Source organism: Rhinolophus sinicus, linkage group LG03 (genome assembly GCF_036562045.2).
Source record: "Rhinolophus sinicus isolate RSC01 linkage group LG03, ASM3656204v1, whole genome shotgun sequence".
NCBI classification, from domain to species: domain Eukaryota; kingdom Metazoa; phylum Chordata; class Mammalia; order Chiroptera; family Rhinolophidae; genus Rhinolophus; species Rhinolophus sinicus.
The window spans coordinates 173,754,735-173,780,403 of NC_133753.1; the positions used below are offsets into that span (position 1 = coordinate 173,754,735).

Below are 25,669 nucleotides of genomic sequence, written 5' to 3' on the forward strand. Positions count from 1 at the left end.
ATATTCTCCGAATATCCGAATGGCTGGTCTGGGGATTCTTTGATAAATATGGAGAGTTCAGAGCTTGTCTTCTTGGTCTGTCTCTGCTAACCAGCCTCTATAGATGGACAGGAGACCAGAAAAACCATTGAGCTGTAGAAATTCAATAAATACGTATGAATAATATTGCCAAGTCCATGTCATGGGTGTTGGTCAGACTAGTACCTGACCTTGCTTTAACACAAGAGCAGGTTAAATGCTACCAAAGCTCATCTGTTGCATGTGACTAGTTCCCCACTTTGTTCTCCCAAGCCAGGGACAATTCCAGCAGGGTGGGCCAGAAAAGGTCATCATGCGACAAGACTTTCTACTCTTCATCCTAAACCTACCTCCTCCAGCAGGCACTTTGGACATTCATAGAGATACAGACTGAAGGCATTTTGGACCTTTGTGAGGATGGGTTTACTAATTTCTTGTGGCTACTGTAACAAATTACCACAAACTAGGTGGCTTACAATTACAGAAATTTATTCTTTCACAGTTCTAGAGACCAGAATTCTGAAGTCAAGATGTGGACAGAGTCAGGCTATCTCCAAACTTTCTAGGGGAGAATCCATTCCTTGCTCCTTCCAGCTTCTGGTGGATCCAGGAGTTCTTTGGCTTGTGGCTGCATCACTCTAATCTTTGCCCCTGTCTTCACATGGCTTTCTCCTCCTCTCCTATCTGCTCATCTTCTGTATATTACAGGGACCCTTGTCATTGGATTTAGTGTCATCTGGAGTAATCTAGGATGATCTCATCACATGATTCTTAGTTACATCTGCAAAATCCCTTTTTCCAAATAAAGTCACATTCATAGATTCTGAGACATGGGCTTATTTTGGAGGTGGGCTACCTACCATTCAACCCATTTAGAAAGACAAGCAGTCAACATCTGCACCCAAATCTCATTCACGCATGCTGAATCAGGGTGGCTCCTCAAGGTACTCCAGTTCTTGCAATTAAATTTCTGCAACTCTTTTAGCAAGAGTTGATCAATAAAGATGTGAGGATCAAAGCAAGAGAGATCCTGATCCCAATGGTTTTAATCATTTTTGTATCTGAATATGCCACAGGAATCCACGCCCTCCCATTTATAGCCATGGTTTACCGGGCTGGTGATTCTCCATAAAGAAACCCTTAGAGAATCCCAGAAGGATGGGTTGGGTCATATAGCATGTGCAGCTTGAAAAATATCCCCTCAGGGTAAATCCAATATACCTTCTGCTTTCTCTGTCTTCACCTCAAATGAGACCATTCCAAATACTTTTATTTACCCTATCAGTCCAAAAATAACTTTAGTCACTGAGATGTGCTTATATCTCATAAGTAGGTTTTTATTCTTTTTATTCATATTAGAAATTCAGTACAATCATTTAAAATGCTTTAAAGTTTTTAAAAATATTTTGAATTAATTTTTTTCTGGAAAATAGTGTATGTATATAAGCATGATCTCATTGAAGTGCCATTTTCTCCTCCCTTTTGAGTTATTTCCACTTTTCTCTTCTAATCACTATAACTTAGACAAAAAGAATGAAAATGTCTCAGTACGGGAAAATATTGAGGCAATTTTATTACTTACAAAGAGTTTTCATTTAATTCGATAATTCCCCAAACGCTGGTTAGCTATTCTTTTCCTATTTTTTTTATTGTGGTAAAATACACGTAACATAAAATTTGCCATTTTAATCATTTTCAAGTGTACAGTTCTGTGATCTTAAGTACATTCACGTTGTACAACCATTCCCACCATCCACCTCCAGAATGTTTTCATTGTGCCCAACTGGAATTCTATACCCATTCGGCACCAACTCCCCATGCCCTTCTTCCCTTAGTACTTGGAACCTACAATTTACTTTCAGTCTCTATGAATTTGTCTACTCTAGGTGATACGTGGAATCATACAATATTTCTCCTTTTGTGATTGGTTTATTTCATTTAGCATCAACCTTGGTTCATCCATGTTATAGCATGTATCAGAATTCCCTTCCTTGTTAAGACTGAATAACACTTCACTCTGTGTATATAACACATTTTGCTTATCCATTCATCCACTGATGACACTTAGGATGCTTCCACTTTTGGCTATTGAAAATAATACTGCTATAAATATGGTGTACAAATATTGAGTCCCTCTTTTGGGGGGTATATTCCCAGAAGTGGAATTGCTGGGTCATATGGTAATTCCATTTTTAATTTTTTGAGGAACCACCTTGTTGTTTTCCATGGTGGCTGTACATTTTATATTCCCACCAGAAATGCCCACAGTCCAATTTTTTCACATCCTCTCCAACACTTGTTATTTTCTGTCTTTTTATAATAGCCATCCTAATGGGTGTGAAGTGGTATCTCATTGTGATTAAAAATTTTAATTAAAAGAAAAACATTTTAAAATAATAGGTGAATCTCTTTGTAGTATTTTTAGTCTTAGAAAACCATATGGTATTTAGAAAATTATAAAAACAGGGATTTGGGGTTTGTTTCATTTTTTTTATTTCTAATTTTTAAATTAACCATATATGTGAAATTTGGCTTTAAAATGTGATTATTAGTTCTAATAATAGAATTAGCAATAGGTATATACTACCAAACTCCAGAATTTTTTGCTAACTATGCAAGTGTACCTAATTTGGGGAAGGAAATGTGGAGGTCATTTGTACCCTGGAATAACTCATCTTAATAAAGCACAGACTAACTGAGAGAGTGGCAAAGTGCCACATACTAGAACTAGTGCATAAACAAGGAGTCACAGTGTTCTCAGGAGAAAATGAAGGAATGCATGAATGAATGGATAAGTGAAAACCCAGAGCATCTAAAGCCATCAGGCGCTTTGGAAAAGTAGGGGGCGTGGGAAAAGAGGGTGACTAAGTCCTGGGAACGGGATACACACCATGAAAAGCTTGAAATTTCAAACATCACAATTTTAATAAGAAAAGGTGCAACCCACAGTAAAGAGCCCCATGATGACATAGGTGAGAGAAATTACTCATCTCATGGCAGAGTTTTGTTTCTGTGACTTATAAGAGAGAAAAAGTGAGGTAAGAGGTGTGAGGTGATTATATTTTTTAATCCTGATTACTCGATATTGAATGCATTATCTTCAAAGTATAAAAAGAAAATAAATGGAATGGGAATGGAGGGACAGAAGGGAAGGGTTTCATATTGTGATATTCTGTGGAGTTTCAAAATATTATCCATCTCTGTTTATGGAATCTTCCATAACCCTCCATTTCTAATATCTAGTTTTCCTTTCCTCAAATCAAACTCTGGGGCCCTCACTGACTAGCACCTGCCACCTGTCTTGATTCGTTTGTTGAAGTCTTCCTCTTCTAAGCTGTTCTTTTCACACAGAACTTTTCACATGCTGGGAAGGAAGTCTCTAGAAAACCCCACAGATGGCTTCATACCTCCACCCCCACTCCACTCCATGTAGACCATACACTTTCAGTTTCTAACTTCTTGTCAAGTGCAGAAAAGGAACTTACAGCTGGGGCTTGTGTGTCTGTGTGTATATGTATATTTATGTGTGTTCAGAAGGATATGGAGGCTGAGTAAAGAAGACAGCATAATATTTCTATTTTATTCTTCCCATGTCAAGCAGTATCATTTTCAACCATCAAAATTTTTATTTCAAATTTCACATATTTTTCGCAGAGTGAGGTTTCTTTGGCTGGTTTATAATATTTAAATATAAAAATATAATAACCACAAGAAATACTAGATGAAATTCAGATCTCTTTGAGGTGACAGAGTTGGAAGTACAGGAAAATTGAAAGGACTTATATTATAATGCACATACGTTAAATATTATCCTAAAATCCAAATAAGCCAGGTAAGATATCTATGAAAACGTTTTTCTTTTATTTACACGTTCATTAGTCAGAATGTAAATTCCTCAGAGTTTCCTCTAATTTGGTATATTTAGTTAATGCAGACTATGTGAGTTATATCTTAAGCAAATGTAAGCTAAATTTGCTGTAAAAACTATATAAAATAGAATAACAAAAATAAATGGTTTTAGGACTCTTTGTTGTTTTATACTATCTACATCCAACTCTACATTCTCGGCATCCTAGCCCCATTCTGTCAGCATCAAGAAGTCAAAAACTTACAGCAGCAAACTTCAGAAACACATACAAAGTCATATATAACTTCCTTATCCATTTATGTGTAAGCCATTGGAGGTATGACAACGTCAAAACTGTATTTGTGCAGAAGCTATTTGATAGGATAAACAGGAACAGAAGGTTTGAAGGTTATAATTTGTATAATGATGGTGATTTTCAAGCTCCTGATTTTTAAAAACAAAGGGTACACAAAAACCTAACTGATCAATGTACCTTGAGATTTCAAGGTGACACAATATTTGGGAGGTAAGCCATCACCATCTAAGCTTTACCTCTTGCAGAACTATCCTACTTCCTCTTTTCAATTAACTCTTGAAGAGAAAACACAATGGGAACAATGAAAGGGTCACAGCAGCAGGGGCCCAAGATAACACAGAAGGAAAAGACAATACACAGTGATATCTGCAGAGGTTTTCTGCCAATGTACTCAGCCCAGCCTCCTGAGGGGAACTGGCCAAGCTCCCCTGTGTTGAGGGAAGCCATGGGCACACAGATCCCACAGATGTTTTGCCAGATGTTTTCTTCTTACTACATTATACCTCACAGAACAAGGCTGGATGCTGGGGTTGTATTCAGTTCCATCTCCACCTTCATAAGTCACCAAAAAAAAGTCAGGGTTTGTCACAATCATGGCTACCACCATGGCGTCTGCCACTCACTCCTCCTACCTGTGCCCTTGCCCAATCTGCAACAGTCTGTTCCTGCCCAAGAACTCAATTTGTGGTGAGAGGCATGTTCCCACATCCTGTTGAAGAGGGGCCTGGTGCTCTCTCCAGCCTCAAAGGCTCAGCCAACTGGAATCCATCACAGCTCATTCGTGATGAAGTAAAGATTCTGTTAGAGAACTCTTGAAAAGAAATTCGTGACTGGGGTTCAACACTCTTTAAGAAGCTAAGGAAATAGTTTCCCCAACTATTATCTGTGTGATCAATCATGGTGAAATTCAAGTAAAGTCAGTCCATCAGCCACTGTATTTAATACATATTATGGAAAACAATGTCAGGAATTAGAGGAGTGCTTGTTTGGGTGGCTGGTGGCAGAAAAGTGTTTTTTTGAGAAAAAAATTAAGAAGCAGAAGGTTCCTGCTTCTATATCTTGTTTGGAAAACAGTACACACATTAAGTACGTAAATATTTAGACAGCACTAACAAAGATGATAAAAGTTCACTGTTGTTTTATTATCTATAGTGGAACTTAATATCTACCATTTTATGATGGGTTTTGTCACATATACTGCACTTCAGCTAATTTCCATTAACACTGTCTTTACAAGTAAAAGCAATTAGAGTAGCTTTATTGCATATTTCTAACAATAAAGAGATTTAAGAAAGTTTCAGATTCAAACATTTCCATTTTCCAAGTTTGCTAGGTATAGCAAATTATGTCTCTAAAGAAAACAGACAACTTATCAGTGTGTGTGTGTGTGTGTGTGTGTGTGTGTGTGTGTATGTGTGTGTGTGTGTTCAGAGGACTTGATCATAAGAAACATAGCTGTTATTTTCTTTAATCCAGGCAATACAAACCAGTGAATATTATTGCTCTACGAAAGTTTGAACTGCTTGAGTTTCTTACAAATTTTCACCAGCCTCTTTCCTACCTCAAAAATGGTAAGTTTATCTGGCTTACAGAAGTTTCTACCTTCTCAGTCTTTTTGTTATTCCTTCTGGTCAGTCCTTGGCTGAGTGGATCCCAAATTTAAGCAACATGAGCCATCTCCCCAATACAGCACCCCTTACCTGCTTTCTTCCCACTTCCATATACCCTGATTACAATCTCTGAAGCCATGGGCAAGACTAGGACTGGCCTCCTAGAAAATTTTCTCTTTGCGTACATACCTCATTGAAGCCTGATGTTATCCCCTCAGGCCACTATTCCTGGGGTCCTGTTCTGAGTAATGGTGGCAGTGGTAGGAACTAATTTTGTTTTATGAAAAGAACAATTCAGTCCAAATAAGTCAAGGGCAACAAAACATTATTTCAACATAACAATTGAAAAGAAAACCCACACACGGCAAAACTGATTAATGGTGAAACAGAGACAGAGATGAGAGAAAAAGAAAGAAAAAAGAAGGAAGGAAGGAGAAAAAGAGAGAGAGAAAGAAAAGAGACTGACCGTTTTCGGTAAACTATTGTTATTTACTGTCTCCCTCTTAATTAAAAGCATTACATGCAGTCAAGTGAAACTGGCATCTTCTCTTTTTCCGTGGGCTTTACCTAGGGAATGTTGAATTCACTCAAAAAGAGTTTGGAGGTTTGGGCTAGAAATAAATGATACTTATTCAAGGGTCTTAGACTTTGCAAACTGAGAATACTGATAGGGAAAACCCCAGAAGTGTTCTGAAAAAGAAAGAAAAGTTGAGTTCTTATTGGAGAAAGTACATTCTTGAGAATGATCAATCCTGCATTCCTAGCCCTGGAGTTATCAGTCACATGGGCAGGCAGTCTAGATGATGGATGCCAGGCAGTCTAGAGGATGGGTGCCAAAAGGTGCGATCACGACTGGTGGTCCAGATAATGGGTGTCAGGTAGCCTGAGCACATGAGTCCTTCAGGGAGTAATGAGGTGGCCTGCATATGTGAGTCCTTCGGGGGCGTCAGAGGGTTATCTGGAGGTCTGGTGTATGTGCAGATGTATATCCAGACATTGACACAGTACTGGAAATTTCAGAAAGTTGAAGTTCCCAGGCTAGTTAGAACAAAAATAGAGTCTTTCCGCATGCTTCAACCTTCATAATATTAATAATTTTAGTAGTTGGGTTAAAGTGACTCCATTTTATGTATTCCCTATCTTCACTCTTTCCTAACAGCATCCATAAGAGTGGTTCATCCTCCTCATTTTAATTAAAAAGTGACACAAACATAAGTTAAGGAGGTAAACCCACACTTCAAAGTTATTTTTAGTTCATTAGGTACCCATGTTTCATGGGTGTTTTCTTTCTTTTGTGCTATACAAAGTGAAACTTAACAAAGATGTGGAACTTTGAAAACAATCTCTAGTGGTAGCCTTTTTGTGTTATTTAGTTTCTGTACAATTGTTCGTAGGTTTTAGAGTTAAAATCAGACTTTCTGTACAAATTGGCATTTATAAAAATAGTCACAGGGACATAAAATGCACCATAGGACATTGTAGTCAATAATATAATAATTATGTATAGTGTCAGAAGGGTGGTAGACTTATCAGGGTGATCACTTTGTGTGTTATATAGTTGTCTAATCACTGTGTCGTACACCTGAGACTAATATAATATTATATGTGAACTGGGATTGAAAAATAAAAAAATACTATCTAAAAAAAAAGCAGAATTTCTGGTAAGATGTTTTCAATAATCAAGGAGAAATAGGATCAGTTCAGGGCTTCTGAAACTCAACACTCTCTGGACAAATAATTCTTTAATGTGGGGGGCTGTCCTGTGCATGGTACGATGTTTAGCAGCACCCCGGGCCTCTACTCACTAAATGCTAAGAGGACTCTGTTAGTCAGTCATTTCAATCAAAGATGTCTCCAGACATTGCCAAAATTGGCCCCTTTTGAGAATTAGCCTAATATTCAAGAAATACTAAAAAGAATAAATATTGTAATAGTAATCCCAAACCAAACCAAATCCTGTTATCAATAATAGTGATAGAGTGGTTCTAATTTTCCATATGAAAATATATAGATGAACTAGCTATAAAAGGAAATATTTTCTTGATTTCTATAGTTTCTTGACGTCTGTCCTAAAGGTCATCTCAGCCTTTGTTTAAGTACCTTTAAACTTTATGTAGGTTGTTAAAAGCAAAAAAAAAAAAAAAAAAAAAAGATTTTTCTGGAATCTGAAATTGTTAACTAGGAATTCAGAGGATGTAGCAAAAGCATTTTTGCTAACAGCCTTCCTCCCAGGGGCTGTGGCAAATGTGTTAAGCTTTTTGCCAGTGGGAGGTATAGAATTCTGAGAAAGTGGAAAAGATATGGGGGGGATCTAAGGAAATTCACTTCTATCAAGAGCACTTCTACAATTGCATCTTTGTAATTATAGAACAATGTATAGCAGTAGTTTGGGCTAAACATTATATAGGTGCCTAACGATGGAAACAGTAATGATTTCTTCAAACGACTTTGGAAAAGAAATTCCAAATAATTTCAGATGAAATGTTTATTGTACTTAAAATATTCTAAACTCTAAGGTCTTCCAGATTGTGAAATATTTCATCTTAAGAATAAATAGAGGCCCAACCTTGAAATTATTAAAAGTCAAAAAGGTCCTGCAAACAAATGTAAAGTGTTAATAACTGGGGAAACCAGATATACAGTAAATGAGAACCTTCTGTATTATTCTTCTCAATTTTTCAGTAAATCTAAAACTGTTCTAAAAAATAAAGAAATAAAGTCTATGCTCAAAAAATAGAGAACTCAAGTTGTATTTTGGTGGTATTTATTATGCTGTTTTTAGAGATAAGAAGCACTGGAAGGAATGGGGATTAAAACACAGGAACAAAATACTAAAATAAAAAGAATTTAAATGCAAAAAAAAATAAGGAAATAAAGTCTATTAAGGAAAATGGGCTTGAAAATAATATGCACTGATAACAATCAACTGGCAAGGGGGAAAAGAGTTGATATTGAAAATTTAACAACTGGAATTGCAATAAGTATTAAGCAATTACAATGGTTGCTGATCATACATCCATTTGTACTGGTGTTAGCAACTGAATATCAGTTCTGAAATAAAGCAAGGAGCAGAGCAGGGATTTCCATTTGTGCAAAAAGTGGGGACAGGAAGGTTGTGTGTGTGTGTGTGTGTGTATGTGTGTGTATTTGTATGCATAGCATAAGAAACTGATAACAGTGGTTGCCTCTAGTGAGGAACTGGGTAAGTTCATCATGTAATTTATTGTTTAAAGCAGGTCAATTCTGAGAATATACGGGAGCATTATGAATAATTATTCCAAAGCAATAGGCATAAATTAATATTGTACTGGTTAGTCAGGACGTACAATTCCCCTAGAATGGGGACTAGGGCTTAGAGGTCCAGGGTTTGGAGCAGGCTTACTTTTCACTCTAGTGTGTGTTGCTCTTCCCCTCTTCATTATTATTTTTTCAAGTAAAAAGAGTCCTAGATAATGGAGTGGATATTCAATCTACACTGAAGCAGGATGGAGAACGTCAAACAAAATTTTAATTCTTTTTGCCTTTCTATCATTATCATTAAGGAAGAAATATAGCTATTATTGTTAAGATTAAGGACAAATCTGGGTGTTGAAAATTTTATCCAATGAACTTACTAACAGTGATAACAACCAAACAACCTGTAAAGCTAAACAGTCAATATAAATGAGTAAACAGATGTAGAGTTCAGGTTGTTGATTTGCCAGACATATTAGTAAACTTAGGTGCTGTTACTATTTGTTCTGTGTCCTACATAAGAACTTATTGCTCTTTCTTAACCTGTCCTTCAACATCCAGTGAAAAGTTTCAGAGTGTGGGTAAACTAAACATAAACATAACAATTCTATTATGTCATCTAGTGTAATGTTTGTTTCAGTCACATGAATTTAAAATTAGGATATAACATTAATGGTTGTAACATCACAATTTGATCACCTAGAGAAAATTATGTTATGTGACTGGTGAATTAGAGATGGCAGACGATCATTGAATGTATGTTACACACAATTCTTGATCTCAGAACTTTACACGCATTAACCCATTTCATCTTTTTTTAAAAAAACAAAACCCTGTGAGAAATAGGTACTTTTATTACTTGCATTTTATAGATGAAGAAAACTGAGTCTCAAAAATGTTAAGCAACTTAATAGATCACACGGCTATTAAGTGGCAAAGTCAAGGTTTGAAGCCAAGTCTATAATCCCAGAGCCTGTGCTGTGAAGTAAGACGCTGTACTGACTCCTGAGTCTGCGTTGACAGCTAAGAGATAAATTCCAATTCCAAATCAATGATTTGCATATTTTCTAAACTAAAACGAGGACATGGAGTGTGACAATGGATTAGTGTGGTTCATGGGGTTTCCCCCATAAAATTTAAGATGCGGAGTTGCTGTAACTAAGTAGGATGTCACTTAAATCCTTTGGTTTCTACTCCTTACCAACGCAGTGGGAGAGGTGAACTAGACGATTTCTACGGCTTGACCTGCTTTATAAAAATAGGAAACCCTCCTATGTACGAGGTATTCTTTAACATGCTTTACAAATATTAATTTATTTATTCTTTCTAACAGCCCTAGGACATGGCATTATTAGTCCCATGATAGAGGTGAACAGAAAAGTGAATTTATGTTCCTTGCCCTAGATTAAATAGCTAATAAGATTCAAATCCAGGTGGTTTGGCTTCCAAGTTTATGTTCTTAACCACTCTACTATGCGGCCTCTTATTATAAACCTAGAATAAATTATAAACCAAAAATATGAATGATAAAATATAGAGTAAGTCTAGAATAAAAGAATTCTTCCCCAGAGACAGACTCTCTTCCAGGCAGCAAGCAGATTTTCGTGTCGATACTTCTTTATGCTTCTTGTGTTAAGGTTTGGAGTCTGCAGTTTGATCTCCCTGGAGGCACAGGGCAGGACCCATCTCCTCTTATTCCCCCCCGCACCCCAACACCCAAACTCTCCCTAGTCTGCTGTGTTCCTCCTGCCTGTGGTCTCAGGGATTGATTGAGAATTTGAGGAAATCATGGGGATAAAAAAGTGGACAAGGGAGGCAAGGTAGGAAACAAGATGTCTTTAGCAACTCGGATATAGGGCAGTAAATTCAAGGAACAAACTACAAGCTGAAAAATGTTTCTCTTATCTGGTTTTCTCCTCCTATCTAGGTTTCTTACCTCATCCCACAAACATACATGCATGGCAGTTTGGTATGGAGACAAACTCTGGCTGAAGGCACCATTTCTTTTAAAATCACTGTTCACAGTATTCAGCTCAGTGCCAACCTTCATTCCCCAAATATACATTGGAACCCTGAGGCTGTCTGGCCCTGATTTAGGTGTTGTGGAGATACAAAGAAGAATGAGACAGTTTCTGGATTTTGGAGACTTAGACCTGAGTCTGCATGTCTATCCTCACAGTTCCTGGCTGAGACCTTGAATACGCTACTTAACATTTCTAATAATAACAGTTTCTGTACATTGAGCCCACGCTGTGAGCCAGGCAGGCACTTTACAAATTCCATCTCTGACGCGCATGACAACTCTGGCAGGTATGTGTTATCCCGATTTTATAGATGAAGCAACTCAGACCCCACTAATAAATTAAGATTTAAACCAAGTTTTCTCCATGATGTCCTCTTGCAGTGTCAACTTCACTTTACTTTCCTGTGAAATGGAGTTCGATAATGCCATTTTCTAAATGAAAGAGATGGGCCATATGGCTACAGAATCAAGCATGTTTCAGAATCAAGCACACATATATACACATTAACTAGTGGTTCTCATTTTTATGAAAAAACACAACACTGGGTCATGTAGAAGTAAGTGCCTGAAGTGCTACATGAGTCAAGAGGAGGGAGCAAACTTTCCCAACTGGACAGGATCTGGTTTTGTGGTACTGGTGTGGGCCTTGAAAGATGAAATAAGCTTGGGTGTGTTGTAATGATAGGTGGGGTTGGGAAGTGGAAAATGTTTTCTAGGTGAATTTTAAAGCATGAAAACAGAGATTGGCATGGCCACATATGTATCTTTAATGGTTTTTATAAACGCCTCAGATTTCCAAATATTCTAAAAGAACTAGAATATTCTACAAGAACTTACTTTTTAGAGAAAGACCAAATAAATCATGAATTCTACGAGATTAAATGGAATTATACCCACAGAAATGTGTGACTGTCTACTCTCTTTACTGTAATAAATAATACCTTAATTCTAGACAATGAGGGCAGAGACCTGTAGTAGGACTTGATAAATGTCCTTAGAAAGAATTATAAATGTCATTATAGAAGAGATAAGACTGGAGAAACGAGTCTGCATTTGAGACTGCCCAGCCAGTCTCTACTGCTTCCTCGTCACATTCACTGAGTGGCCCCAGACCAAGCACCCTAGACAGGACCAATTCTGAAAGTGAGCACACTCTGCCTGCTAGTCTGGTTCCAGTTGAAACATTAACACTAAATAAACATACTCGTGTGTGTGTGTGTGTGTGTGTGTGTGTGTGTGTGTGTGTGTGTGTAAGTGGAAAAACTTTTCGTTACTTATGTATAAAATTAGTGGATCTTTCTGCTACAGCTCCCTGTTAACAAACAGACCTTAAAAGTGGATAGCAAACCAGAACTCTTACAAACCACAGAGATGGTAAACATGGCTGTGCTGTCTAAAGTATGCAACCTAAGAGTTACTTTCATTTTTTAAGTGCAGTTTCTATTTAAGAGGCTCAACTGTAAAATATGGAAGAAGTCATTTGTTAGTCACTTCCATATTTTTTCAAGAAAAATAAAATAGACAAAAAACAAGAATAAATCAAACAAGATCACTAGAGGAACAGTGACAGGAAAGGGAAAAGGTAAGTTGTGGCAAACAAAAGTGAGCATATCAGTCTAAGACAACCCAAAAATGTATGTGTACAATAGCCCTCCCCCTTCAAGAAACTCTCACAACTTATTTTGCCATAGAGGAAGATAAATGTTACAATATCTCACTAACCAATCAGCAACACTGCAGGTCTCAAACCAGGAAACCCTTTAAAGTGTAGTCTTTTAAACGGTGCAAGTGTGACTTCTGGTTCTCAGCTAGTTTTTGTTCCCTGTGCTTGCAGGATGGAAAAACAGATGTGAAGTCTCTCATGGCGAAGTTTAACACAGGAGGCAACCCGACAGAAGAGGTCTCGGTCAACAGCCGGCCCTTCAAAGTCACGGGGCAACATTCCCCTTCAGGAGTGCAAGCCAAAAAGAATTTATTCAACAACCAAGGAAATGCCAGCCCTCCAGCAGGACCCAGCAATGTACCAAAGTTTGGGTCTCCAAAGCCACCTCTGGCGGTGAAACCTTCTTCTGAGGAAAAGCCTGACAAAGAGCCCAAGCCCCCATTTTTAAAGCCCACAGGAGTGGGCCAAAGATTTGGATCACCAGCAGTCTCAGCCACCAGAGACCCTGAGGTGAAAGCAGGATTTCTCAAACCTGCAGGCCCCAAGCCCATCAACTTGCCCAAAGAAGATTCTAAACCTGTGTTTCCCCGGCCTCCTGGGAACAAGCCTTTACTTCACAGTGTAAACCAAGACCACGACGTAACACCACCAGGCCTGAAGCCTGGGTTTAATCACCCAGCCCAGGAAAATGAACAGAAACAAGTGTTCCCAAAGTTGTCTGGAATTCAAGGCAAGTTTGTGTCAGCTTCACAAGATCATGATCCCAAGCCCCACTTCCCCAAACCCATCTTTGGCCAGAAGACATCCCTGAGTATCGATGATCCGCACGAAGTCGAGAGTCCCACTAAAAACTCATCTCCACAGAGAGGAGTCAAGCCCAAAATCAGCCCTTTAAAACCAACAAGGGAAGACTCAAACAGTAAAGACCATGGAGGCGAGACATCAAGCTCGCCTTTTGCTGGAGTGGTTCTGAAATCTGGTGCAAGCAGAGGAGTCCCAGCTCTCTCCAAAAATGCTGAAGAGAAAAAAGAGGACAGGAAGATAGACGCTGCTAAGAACGTATTCCTGAGCAAAATAAATCAGGAAGAGTCGACCTCTGGGGCTCCTCCTGCCATGTTCCCTAAGACACCTTCTAAGGTGATAATGTCAGGGCCTTGGGGCCAAAGTCAAGAAAAGGAAAAAGGAGACAAGAATTCAGCCATCCCTAAGCAGAAGCCCCTGCCTCCCTTGTTTGTCTTGGGGCCACCACCACCGAAACCCAACAGACCGCCAAATGTTGACCTGACGAAATTCCACAAAGCTGCTTCTGGAAACAGTAAGTTCTCTCATTTTCTATTTAACATGTTTTGTTCAACAGCAGAGGGTGTTTTCTCTATAGGGTTTCTCTATAAGTTTGTAACAAGGAATGATTCCATCACTGGTACTTCTGTGTATGCGATGACTTTCTTTGTCATTATTTTTATTTGGTGTGGGAGGTTTGAGAAGGCAAAAATCTTTAGTTCTATGTCAGCAACATATGATAAAATGCCTGTTGGGCTGCTTTTGGAGAGTGTGTGTGTGTGGGGTGGGGGACACATCCATTTGATTGATAAGTGGTTTGCTTAATGATAACCCTGTCATGTACTTCCTTAGTTTGGTTTCATTTCTGTTGAATGAAGAATGTGATGTGTTACTCCTACGGCCACAAAGGAATTAGACAGAAAGATAAGCAAAACTCTCAGGCAGTGATTCTCAAATGGGGCAATTTTGACACCTGGGGGACATTTGGCAATATCTAAAGGCACTTTAGTTTGTCACGCCTGGGGTAGGAGGTGTGTACTACTGACATCTCTTGGGTAGAGACCACGGATGCTGCTACATATCCTATAATGCACAGGACAGCCCTTCACAACAAAGAATTGTCTAGTCCCAAATGTCAATAGTAAGAGGTTCAGAAAGCCTCCTCCAAATGATTGTAAATGCCCACAACTTCATCACGTGTTTCCTAAGCCCAATATTCAAATAAGAAATCAATGGGGCTCTTGTGAAATGAGACTTTCTGTTTTATATTTTAGCTGTTTTCTATTTCTCAGTATACCGTTTTCTGAACTTCTATTTTTTTAGCCTTCTACCTGAATTCTGCCTTTCCAGGTTCACATCCAATTCTTTAAACCTCTTTCCCAGATATCCTCCATGTGTATTATCTTTGTCCAATATATTAACCATTAAAAATACTTACCATTTATTGAGGACTTGTTTATATATCAGATACACATTACCCTATTAATTGCAATGAAATAGCAAACCTATAAGGAAATAAAGCTCAGAGAAGTTAGGTAACTTGCCCAAGGCCTTACCGTGACTGAGAAGGGACAGAGCCTATCCACCCTCCCTGCTGGGCTCCCTCTCTTGAAACAGGATAGCATGGGATAATAAACTGAGCATAAGTGAAACCCAAAGAATCCTCATTCTTTTCCCTTTATTTGTCCTTTGGTTGAAACAAGTCTTTTTTTTTTTTTTTTAAACGATAAATACCACTATAAACTACATGAAGACAGAGACCAGTCTGCTTAACATTATTTTATTTGGAGCACAGAAATAATATATTATTGTTAGTTGCTCAGGCTTGTCCTCCCACCAAAACCTATTTAATCAGAATTTAGTATTAATACTCTCTATAGCTTAGCAGTTACTTTTTTTTTTTTTAACAAATTAGATACCCCCTGCTGATAGACTCACACTCAGTTGAATGGAGATTCTAATGCAAAATGAATATCATACAGGGTCTCTGCTGTAGAACTATTCAGCTTACTTTATCACAAACCATGAGCTTGAATATAACACGCTGGTTTTCTGAATGTGGAGCTAACAACTTTTTTTCCCAGAACCATTTAAGGTTATAAAAGGCAAAACTATTTAAAAATATCCAAAACATCATAATGTCCTCTGAACTAATCTTTTCTCTGGTTCCTTTTGATTCTCAGGCCAGTTGTGATTCCTCCCAAGCATCATTGTGTCTGCCTGGCCAGAAAAGTTTAGGTTTTTATGTATCCCTGGCCTGGACTGCTAGTTTGCATGTAGGAGTTAGTAAAACCTGCTGGGAAATTTCCATCCAGCCCTTTTTCTGGTCCTGTACTTAACACTAAGACTCCTCTTTCCTATGTTAGCTTTAAAAAGGATCACAAGCATCTTTTTTTTTTTATTTATCTTTTAAATTTATTGGGGTGACAATTGTTAGTAAAATTACATAGATTTCAGGTGTACAATTCTGTATTACATCATCTATAAATCCCATTGTGTGTTCACCACCCAGAGTCAGTTCTCCTTCCATCACCATGTATTTGATCCCCCTTACCCTCATCTCCCACCCCCCACCCCCTTACTAGCATCTTGACAACGGAAGGGATAAGGCCAACGTGCCAGGGCAGCATTAACAATGGGCTAACGTGTGAACGACCTCTTCTTCATCTGCTTATGTGTCACTTTAACTAACCCAGCCTACTTGAATCCAGCAATTTGAAACCAAAAGGTGTTGGGCCTATTTTCTCCAGCACGTAAGTTTTTTCTAGGAGGGGGGCAAGGCTTTCCTTCATAAGCCCTGAAACAATAGCCTTTCGTTTTCCCTTTGCTCTCCTTTCACATGTGCTCTCTGAAAATTACCTTCTTAGCTGTTTTTATGCCATGTTCTATGTCAGTGTGTTGCTCCAAACCATGACAGGAAAAAGAGATTCTATGCTCAAACACATTTAAGAAAGTCAGGACTGAGTGGATTCTGTACAGCAGGATTTCTACAAGCATTGATATGCTAATGTGTGCTTGGAATCTAAGAACAAGGTACCTAAAAAGCAGATACGTTTCCTGAAACATCTCACAGATTGAACTAGGTCAGAACAGTGAAAAACTAGAGGCAAAGCATAGCCTGGCATTGGAAGTTGCTGTAAAGCATGGCTCATGGCTCAACTTCAGGTGGCAATAAGGCCCTCCACACGCTGTTCAATCTCTCATGCTCGAGGTGTCCGGTGTGCATGCTATGGCTGGTGTCCACCCTTACTTTTAGCTCCAGCCTGAGCTCAATCTATTTCACTCTCCTTCCTCAATCTCTGGGAAAGCAGTTTTCCATAAGACCTGTAGGTTGTCCTTCAATTCCAGGTTGAAACTTCTCATGAACCACTTACTATTCATATGGCAGTTTACCTGGGTTTAACTCCATAATAGAAATGCTTCTGGAAGAGGCTGCCCTCTCCTAACCACACCATTCCCTGGTCAGACCTGAAGAGCTTCCTATTCTCTATTCTTTGTCTTCTAAACTTCTCTCTTCTGCTCTTCTAAGAGAAACCAACTCCTCAGTCTAAACCTAATTGAACAACCTGTTCTCTGCTATATTATGTTCCAACAGCGTCTTATGGACTTCTCTTAATCCAATGTTTTTATCATTTTTATAAGCGATCTACATGGTCTTTATTTTTATATTCAGGCATTTTGTTTTACTGAGGAGAAGTCTGAGACCACCCTTTGAAAATGATTTGCCTTCTGTCTGGATTCCCAAAGAAATCTCTGTCTTTAAGGTTTAAAATCTTAGCCAAGTTATGTCTGTGTTAATCATTCTGTCATCAGTATTTGCTGAGAAATGATGTCCCTCTTTGCTCTCAGGGATTATCTGTCCCATATGCATAGGGGTGGCATCATTTCTTTTCAGCTGCCTCATGGATGACAAACGTATCTACTTGCACTAATCCAGTGTGATAAAGGTGTCTTCCCCTGAGAACTATGATTTGAGTCCTGATTAATACTTTTAATACATTCTTCTTGGAGTGAAGGATAGCGGTGCTAGTCTTGAGGGCAGTCCTTGCTGGACATCAGAATTCTGTTCCATTTTCTGAGACCTCATTCGGTGCCCTGTGCCATAGCAAGGCCAACCATGACATCTCATCTACCTTCTGCCTCAGGTATGATCGTATTGTGGGATTTAGGGCTTTCAAGCTATAGATTTCTCTTTGATCTTGCCCAGGCTGTTCACTCACCTTTGAGTTCACATCTCCAACTTAGAGCATATTAGGGAGACTTCACAGGTTTTTCCAGTTCACTATCTTCCCCCAGTATTTCTTCTGAGCCTGGGGAACAAATGGGGAGCTTCACTCACCTCCTGTGGCACCAGACTCTTCTGTTTCCTCCCTTAACCATCTCTTTTCAAAGTTTGTCCAACGAGGTTATTTTCCTTTGCTTGTGTCGTAACCACTAGTGAGTTTGAGATAGTGTTTATCTTGTCATATTTTGTTTTTTACTACTTCATTTGGGAATTGGAGGAGGAACATCCTGGGCCTCCCTTCCCTCATTACTTAACACCAATTAATATTTCCATCATAATCCAGGGTTTGGCAGTATTTTCAAAGGGACTATCAATTTACCATTCCACAAGGCAGACAACAAGATGGCAGAAGGAAAATTCACATGAATTAAATGCACACTAAGAGCCTTGTTTCATGTCCTCTGGACTATGCTTACTTGCCAAGGACACTTGGATGACCACTCTCTAACCCCTCCCTAAGTCTCCTGTCCTGAGAAGTCTTCTGGACACAGTCAAGGTGGGATACGGAAGAGATCCAGCTACCTAATGGATGCTTCACCTCTGAACTGTTGATAACATCTGACCTCTGCTAACCTGTAAATTCCCTAAAAGGAGTCGTATTTCAAGCCTTTATCAGCCAATCAATTTATATTTAGACTAGGAGAGGAACAGAATGCTGGATAGGGAAATGAGCCAAGAAAAGAAGACCACTTGGGCTTTCCTACGGGGAGGGCAAATTTCTTCTCTTTCGGGTCTAAGTCATTTTGCCATTGAAAAGTCCACTCAGCGTATTTAGGTTCCTGGTTCCCTGCTCAATCTGGTCTTCAATTTTTTTTTTCTTAACTGCTCAGGCACCAGTTAGTCTTTTAATATTAATTTTAGCACACTAATACTCCACACATCATTTAATTTACAGGGAAACATTTCCTTACAGAGATACTCACCCTGCTTGTACAAGGGATTGTCACATTTCTTAGTTACCAGAGGAGAAATTTCTGTAAGACCTTGTTTGGAGGAACATGCCATGATTTACCCTGTTGTAACAACTCTTTCTGTGATCAAGAGACAGAAGTTGGTATATTTTTAAGCTGCTTATAAAGGAAAATATGAAAATATTGCCCAATTAACTTTAGTAGCATTTGTGCTAGATCAATGGAGATATGGCCACCGGTAACACAAATAGATATTTTGTGAAATGCATATGAGATGATTTAATATATACCAAATTTGATCAAAATAATTTTATTTTTAAAATAGTCATGCCAGCCATAGAGATATAAATGTTAAAATGAAATTGTAGTTTACTTGAGAAAAGGAGATTAAAAAATAAGTCTAAGAATCAAATACAAATACATACAAGTTTAATAATCAAATACATAACAACTCTTTCTAATTTATTTTCAATTGTGCTTACATATATAAAAAGTTTTGTTTTGTTTTTTTAACTAGATAGGAAGATTGGGGCAAATGTATACGTTATAATTCAGTCTTCTCACTGGGTAGGAGATACCTTGCTTCATATAATTTGCTTAAATAATTTCTAAGCCAAATCAAATAAAATCCTTTTTTAAAGGATAGGATTTCCATAATCTGTATTTACCACTAAAGGTCCTTATTTGCCTTGATGAAAACTATTTCTGAAAAAAAGAAAAAAAAAAATACTATTTCTGAGTATAATGGCTTCATATGCTAAAAGCTCCTCAAAGTGCATATGGTTTTTCAGTTTAAAAACAAAATGAAATTAAATGTTTTATTTTATAAACAAGAAACGATAACTCCAGTGTTAAAAGAACAAAATTATGCATTGGGAGCAGAAATCCAGCCACCTATTTTTACAAATATATCTGAAAATTTCTTATCCTTTTAGAGAAAGCATAATCATGATAGTATGGCATGGCCGTAAAGCCCAGAGAACCATCTAGAGCACTAGATTATTTGTTTTTCTGACATATGAGAAAAAAAAGTCCAAAAGTTGTAGAATTTAACTGCTATGTCAAGCACTAGTAAATAGATACACAAGAAAGATAGATACGCTGTTTAAATTGCTACTAAAGAAAAAATATTAGATCTCAATCTGTCTGTCATAGCAAAGGCAGAAAAGAAAAAAAAAGACATCTAGAACACCCAGTAGCAATAGATACTATCAGGAAAAAGTAACCGAAGATGTGACATCTGGTTATAGAAAAAAATCTGAACAAAAAAATCATATGAGGTTTTGTTTCCCCAAAGTAAGAACTTGCATTGTAGAATCAGCTGTTTGTATGTATTACAACAGTCTGCATCTCTCTGCAGCTGCACTACTGCAGACAGTGGCTTGATCAGCCCGTAGCATCTCCTGGCAACAAAGCGTGTGTTTTTCCAAGGGTGGCCGTAGGTCTGTTGAGGCAAAGAGGTGCACAGAGAAAGGTTCCTACCACATAACACCACCCTCTTTTCTTGATTTTCTTATAATTCTCAGAACAATAAGGTAGCTCATCTGATTTTCAACAGCAATCTGTGTGGTGATGTGATTACTGCAACCAGGCAAGTAAAAATCTGTCCCCCCCAAAAATGACAAGGCAGATAAATATAACAGATATCCAGAGTGTGTTTGAGTATTTGTTCCTTTTATTCTGGAACAAAAGTTGCTCAACTAATACTAGGTGGAGAAAGAATTGTAAAGTCATGCCTCTAAAAGCCTTCCTTAGCAAGTGGTTTGTTTTAAAATCCTACAATATTTCCTATTTCTCTTCCAAATTGTCACCTTAAAGAAGTTGGGGTACACTATGCATGTACTCTCAGTTATCGAGAATCTAGACTGCAGCTTCTCCAGGACCCCTGCATCTATCTGCTTCACCCTCCTCTCCAGACTTTAGCTTCTGGTTCTTCTAGATTGGGTAAGCAAGCTACACACACACACACACACATACACACACACTAAGAAAAGTGCAGTTATATGTGGCAGGAGGATAAGGCAAGTCTATAAAATACATTTCAGTCATTCATGTTGTTATAAATTAAAGAAAAATTTTCTAGACCAAATAAGAGCAATTAAATAAGCATGAGACCTCACTATTTTATAGAAAAAGGCTGTCTTTGATTTCTCTGAAGACTTGGGTTCTTAGCCCTCTTGGAAAGAATTAGGCTCTGACTAAATGGCATGCAACCAGTTGAGGTTTCTAGACCTCCTGCTACATCTTCATCTGCCAGCTGGGAATTTCTGCTTTCTCCACTAACTCTTGGTGATTACCTAATACACCCACTGTTTGGGTAGACTCTTACAAGGTGAGGTAGTATCTTAGTCATTTCAGGTTGCTCTTACAAAAGTACCCTAGACTGGGTAGCATAGATACAGGAGAAATTCATTTCTCATAATTCTTGAGGTTGAGAAGTCCAAAATCAAGGCACCAGCAGATTTGTCTGGCGAGAGCTCACTTCCTGGTTCATAGATGACTGTCTTCTTGCTGTGTCCTCACATGGCAGAAAGGACTAGGAAGCTTTTATAACGGTATTAATCCCATTTGTGAGGGTAGAGCCCCCAAAAGGCCCCACTTCCTAGCACCCTCACACTGAAGGTTAGGTTTCAATTATGAATCTTGGGGGACACAAGCTTTCAGTCTAAAGCAGAAAGCCTGAGCCATTCAACCCAGGAAATCGCACTCCACCATTGCCCCAACCATCTGTCTCCCTTCTATTTTCTTGCTTTCTTTGTTGTCATCTTCTAAGATACGATTTTTTAAATCTTATTCTTTTCCATTCTACTATACTGTCACCACAGATCTCTTTTCTTTTGGGTCGGTGAAACCTGATCGCAAAACCCACAGAAAATTCTGAACTTTATAGAGGCACGAGGACTAACAAGGTTGCTGAAATATAAACTAAGAAAACAGGGCAAATTACATGTGCCAACAAGACTTTGAAATGGAAAAGCTAAGGTAGAAAGTAGAAAAGCTGCTAGCATGGTCTTTAAAACCTGGATAAAGTTCATTTTAAATGCCAGCCATGTTTTATGGAAAAATCTAATGGTCTCCACAAAAGATCCACGAATGACCAAGTGGTTTGAATTCTCAAGGTCATCTCTGACTTTCAGAGGTTTCACCTCTGACTGCTTCTTCTCACTTGAATCCATTTAGGAATTGCCTCACTGATCTTGTGTTGCATTGCGCTCACCCAAATAAGACTTGGTGCTTTTCCTTAGTTTTCACTGCAAACCACTCATTGATGGCATTTTTGTGTGCATGGCAGACTTTACTGAAGGTGTGAGGAGACAGGAGTTTACATTTCATTGAAACTAGAAACTTAAAACAGAATGTTGGCAACCACCACAGCTTCAAAAGCAGTTAGGTATTTTGCAACACAGCATCCTCTCTCCTCTCCTGTTCATGCTTTTTTTTTTTTTCTTTTCCTCATTTCTTTGACCCCTCCTTCTCAACGACAAAGAAAAATGGATATCCTCTTTCCATTTTTTTATTCAGAATAGTCTAGCTGTCTCTAACCCAAACGTTTAAACTCAGTTGCTACCTTCCCTGCATATAAGCAGATGTGTTTTTATTCAAAGGCCTCTTTGCCATCTCTTTTGAGAGTGCAAGGAGTTAGTCAGAAGGGATGGCCAGGTGGGAGGAACTCGTTTTATTTTACATCACTATTGATATTCATTCCATTAGTAGAAACAAGCTGCTGATGAATAGACTATATCCAGGAGAATTTGCTCAATCTCAATGCAAGTACAGAAACTGAATTGTTCCAATTTGGGGTGATAATCAGGTTGTTTTACCCTCTTGTCTATTTTCAGCTCCTTAAAAAAATAAGAGTGCTAGAGAGCAGCTTTCTTCTACTACAGCTGGGATTTTAACATTTTCAGGTTCTTCCCTGAATTAAAATGTCACAAGGACACCCATGCAAACCAATGCCCCTTCCACATCTTCCTGATCATTGTAACACTAAATGGGTCTCTAAGGAGAAAGAGGGCCAAAATGGATAGAAATTCAGAAGGAACAAGAGAACATCAAAATTGGGCCTTAGTCTTTCATAGGTTCTCAAACTTTAAGTTGCATAAGAATGCCCCCAAAGTTTCTAGTTCAAGAAGCCTGGATGGAACCCAGGAATTGGATTAACTACCAACATCACCAGGTGATTCTAAGGCAGGTATTCTTGGACCACATTAAGAAACACCGCAGTCTAAGAGAACGATGGCTGTGGGGGAGGGGATGGTGGGAAGAGGTAGGGTTTCTAAGCCATAGGTATTTTTCTGAAAACAAACAAAATAAAAATGCTATAACATGAGACAGGATATTAGAAGTTAGCAATTACATCAAAACATGGAAACGAGTGAGTGATCTGTTTAAGCAAACAGGTAATAGCCTATGGTTGATTTAAAAATGTTGCTTAGTGTAAGTGCAAAGGTGCTGTTAAAATATCTAACATCTGTGTGGCTGGCACCAGAGTCCGTAATATCCTTTGTTATGTCAGGCTCAACCTTTTAGTTGCTGGATGATAAACAGGTCCATCCAGGAATCCCTAAGGGGTGTCTGGAGCCCTTAGAGGGCTGTAGCTAGTTCACTATTTTAACAGTTGGTGGTTAAATGATACACACCTGCTGCTCCTGACCATCAGCCTAGCCGACTTCAGGGCTCCCCACTCACAACATCTGTAATCAAAGACTCTTCTCTCTCTCTCTCTTTCTCTCTCTCTCTCTCTCTCTCTCTCTCTCTCTCTCTCTCTCTCCTTTCTTCTCTTTTCCTGTTCTCTAGTCCCTCTATTTTCATTTATCTTCTCCTTTTCTGCCCTGCAGTGGCTCAGCACAGCCTTTTTCACATGGCACATAAAATTATTATTAATTATTCAAAAACATATTTAGCACTGCAGATGGTACTTAAGGCAAAGAAAAAATCTAAAGGCTAAGATGAACAGACTTTGAAAACCCACATAATTGTGTCTCACTGTAAGAACTGCTGCTGCATTGACAGAGGCCAACCTGACAAGGGAGCCCACAGTCCTACCCAATGTGACCACACTTGTTCCCTTAGGAGATCTTCATGCTTGGTGATAGCTCACCCCTCTCCCTTCCACCAAAACTGACCAGGAGGGCAAGGGACGAGCAGAGTTAAAAGCACTGGGTGTTTCTGTGCTCTGAATCTGATCAGCATCCAAGTGCTACTGTACTGACCTAGTTACCCCACTATCTAGATAACTCATCGCTCATAACAACATTCATCTTTTTCGACAAGTTTACTATATTAAGTATCTAATCTTCAAAATATGCCTGTGTTCATGTAGTACTTAAACTAAGTTAATGCAGAAGAAACCTAGTCAGGTGTCAAGAGTGCCTTCCTTCTGCAATGCTTTTTAGTTGATCTTCAAAGATAATCGAGTTTGGAGAAAAGCACTCTCGAGTTTTGATGCTGCAGACAGATTCCTGCATTTGTGAGCCTAATGGTGAAAGGAGAGGGTGGATGTGGCATTGATAAAAAAAGATATTTTTTCAAGCTTGTCACTGTATTTTTCTAAACTGGAAACTTTTGCTAAACTCGTTCTGAGGTTGATAAGAGAGCTTTCAGAAAACACTGTGAATACTTACAGATCTAGAAGGGAGATGTATTATAAAGACAGGAGCAGGTGATTTGTCTTGAAAATGCAGGCGTTTACACAATTGTTTTTCATCAGGGAGAATTCAGAGAAGATGCGTTGTTGCTATAGAGTCTCGGAGTCCAGTACGAGCTTAGCCGCTTACTATGGGACCCCAGAGAAGGTGCTTAGCCTCTCTAAGCTCAGTTATCGCATCTATTAATATAAATCAACTCTGTTATAGGTTACTGTGAGGGTTAAATGCAAATGTATAAAAAGTACTTAAAAAGTTCCTGGTATATCATAAAGATTCAAATCCTTGACAGCAATGTAATTATATTTATTAAAGGGGAAAAGGAGATCATGCTCAAATAAAAACCCCATTGAAAAGTAGATGAGTAACAGATGAGAGCCATCAGCAGTTGCCTCGGGTATCAATCAATACTAGTAAGAATGGCATCCAGTTGTTGCAGTAAATCACATTTTATTTGTGTTTAAACACAACATAAAAGATTTTCGTTATTACAGTATAAGTGGATGCTTTGGTAGGTGCGGCATCTCTTTGCATGTCTTGCTGTACCACTGTTTCCTTATGTGTGAGCGCTACTCTTTGTTGACTCCGGAGTCCTCCTCTCTTGGTGCTGGCTTTCCTTGAATATTTGGAGAGTCTATGTCTGTGCACATGTTGGTAGTGGAGATTCTGTCAGACTGTTTGCCATTTCTGTTTGTGCAGCAGCTTTGGAGAAAAGCCAGTGTTCAGTGGAGTGAGGGAGTGGCTGAGTGTGCGACGTAGCGGGGTGCTTTGATGGCCAATCTTCACCAGGACAGCAGCTCCCTCCTGGACATTGCAGCTGCCTGGAGCTCTGCTCATTCACCCACCCAAGGGCTCAGTCACTGTTCTCATTGCTGTGAAGAAGTCCAACAGCCTGGCTATACCTATACCTGCTTCATTCCTCCATGTCCTCCCCCAGGGCCCCTTCTGGGCCCAGCATTCTCCATCTCTGAGTACAGAGCGCTCTTGGTGGGCTCCCAGTATTTATAGCCTTCTCTCGTGTGTTCTCTTTGGGCTCCTGTTTCCTCTTTCAGCTTTTCTCTCTCCAAATCTGTCTTTTAGAGATTCTTCCTGGTTCTCAGGTTCACTGTGGGTTTACTTTCTTGTTTTCCAGAATGTTTATGTCTTTTGTCTTGTTTTTTCCATCACTTATCGTTTCCATCTTTTCCAGAGATTTGGAATGAGCACAGCTTGCTATTGCATGTAGTAAGTCTGCTATCTTGACTGAGAACTTTTAAGCATGTATCTAAGAGAAAACATTACTAGAACATTTAACTGTTGCAAAGCATCTATCAGAAAAATACTTAATGGGTTATCTT

General features: G+C 38.7%; 1 protein-coding gene across 5 annotated transcripts in view; it reads left to right on the plus strand.

Annotated features, from left to right (window-relative positions):
* FYB1 (FYN binding protein 1) overlaps positions 1–25,669 on the plus strand; it is a 157,450-nt gene that overhangs the window by 53,221 nt on the left and 78,560 nt on the right. For 3 of the 5 annotated variants that reach the window (XM_019737305.2, XM_019737301.2, XM_019737303.2), the window contains exon 2: positions 12,883–14,026. In XM_019737305.2, the coding sequence (XP_019592864.2) occupies positions 12,910–14,026 (1,117 nt within the window). In that variant the 5' untranslated portion in view covers positions 12,883–12,909. Of the gene's footprint in view, positions 1–5,657; positions 5,753–12,882; positions 14,027–25,669 lie in introns of all 5 variants that reach the window. The other 2 variants (XM_074328975.1, XM_074328976.1) reach the window with 1 other exon arrangement.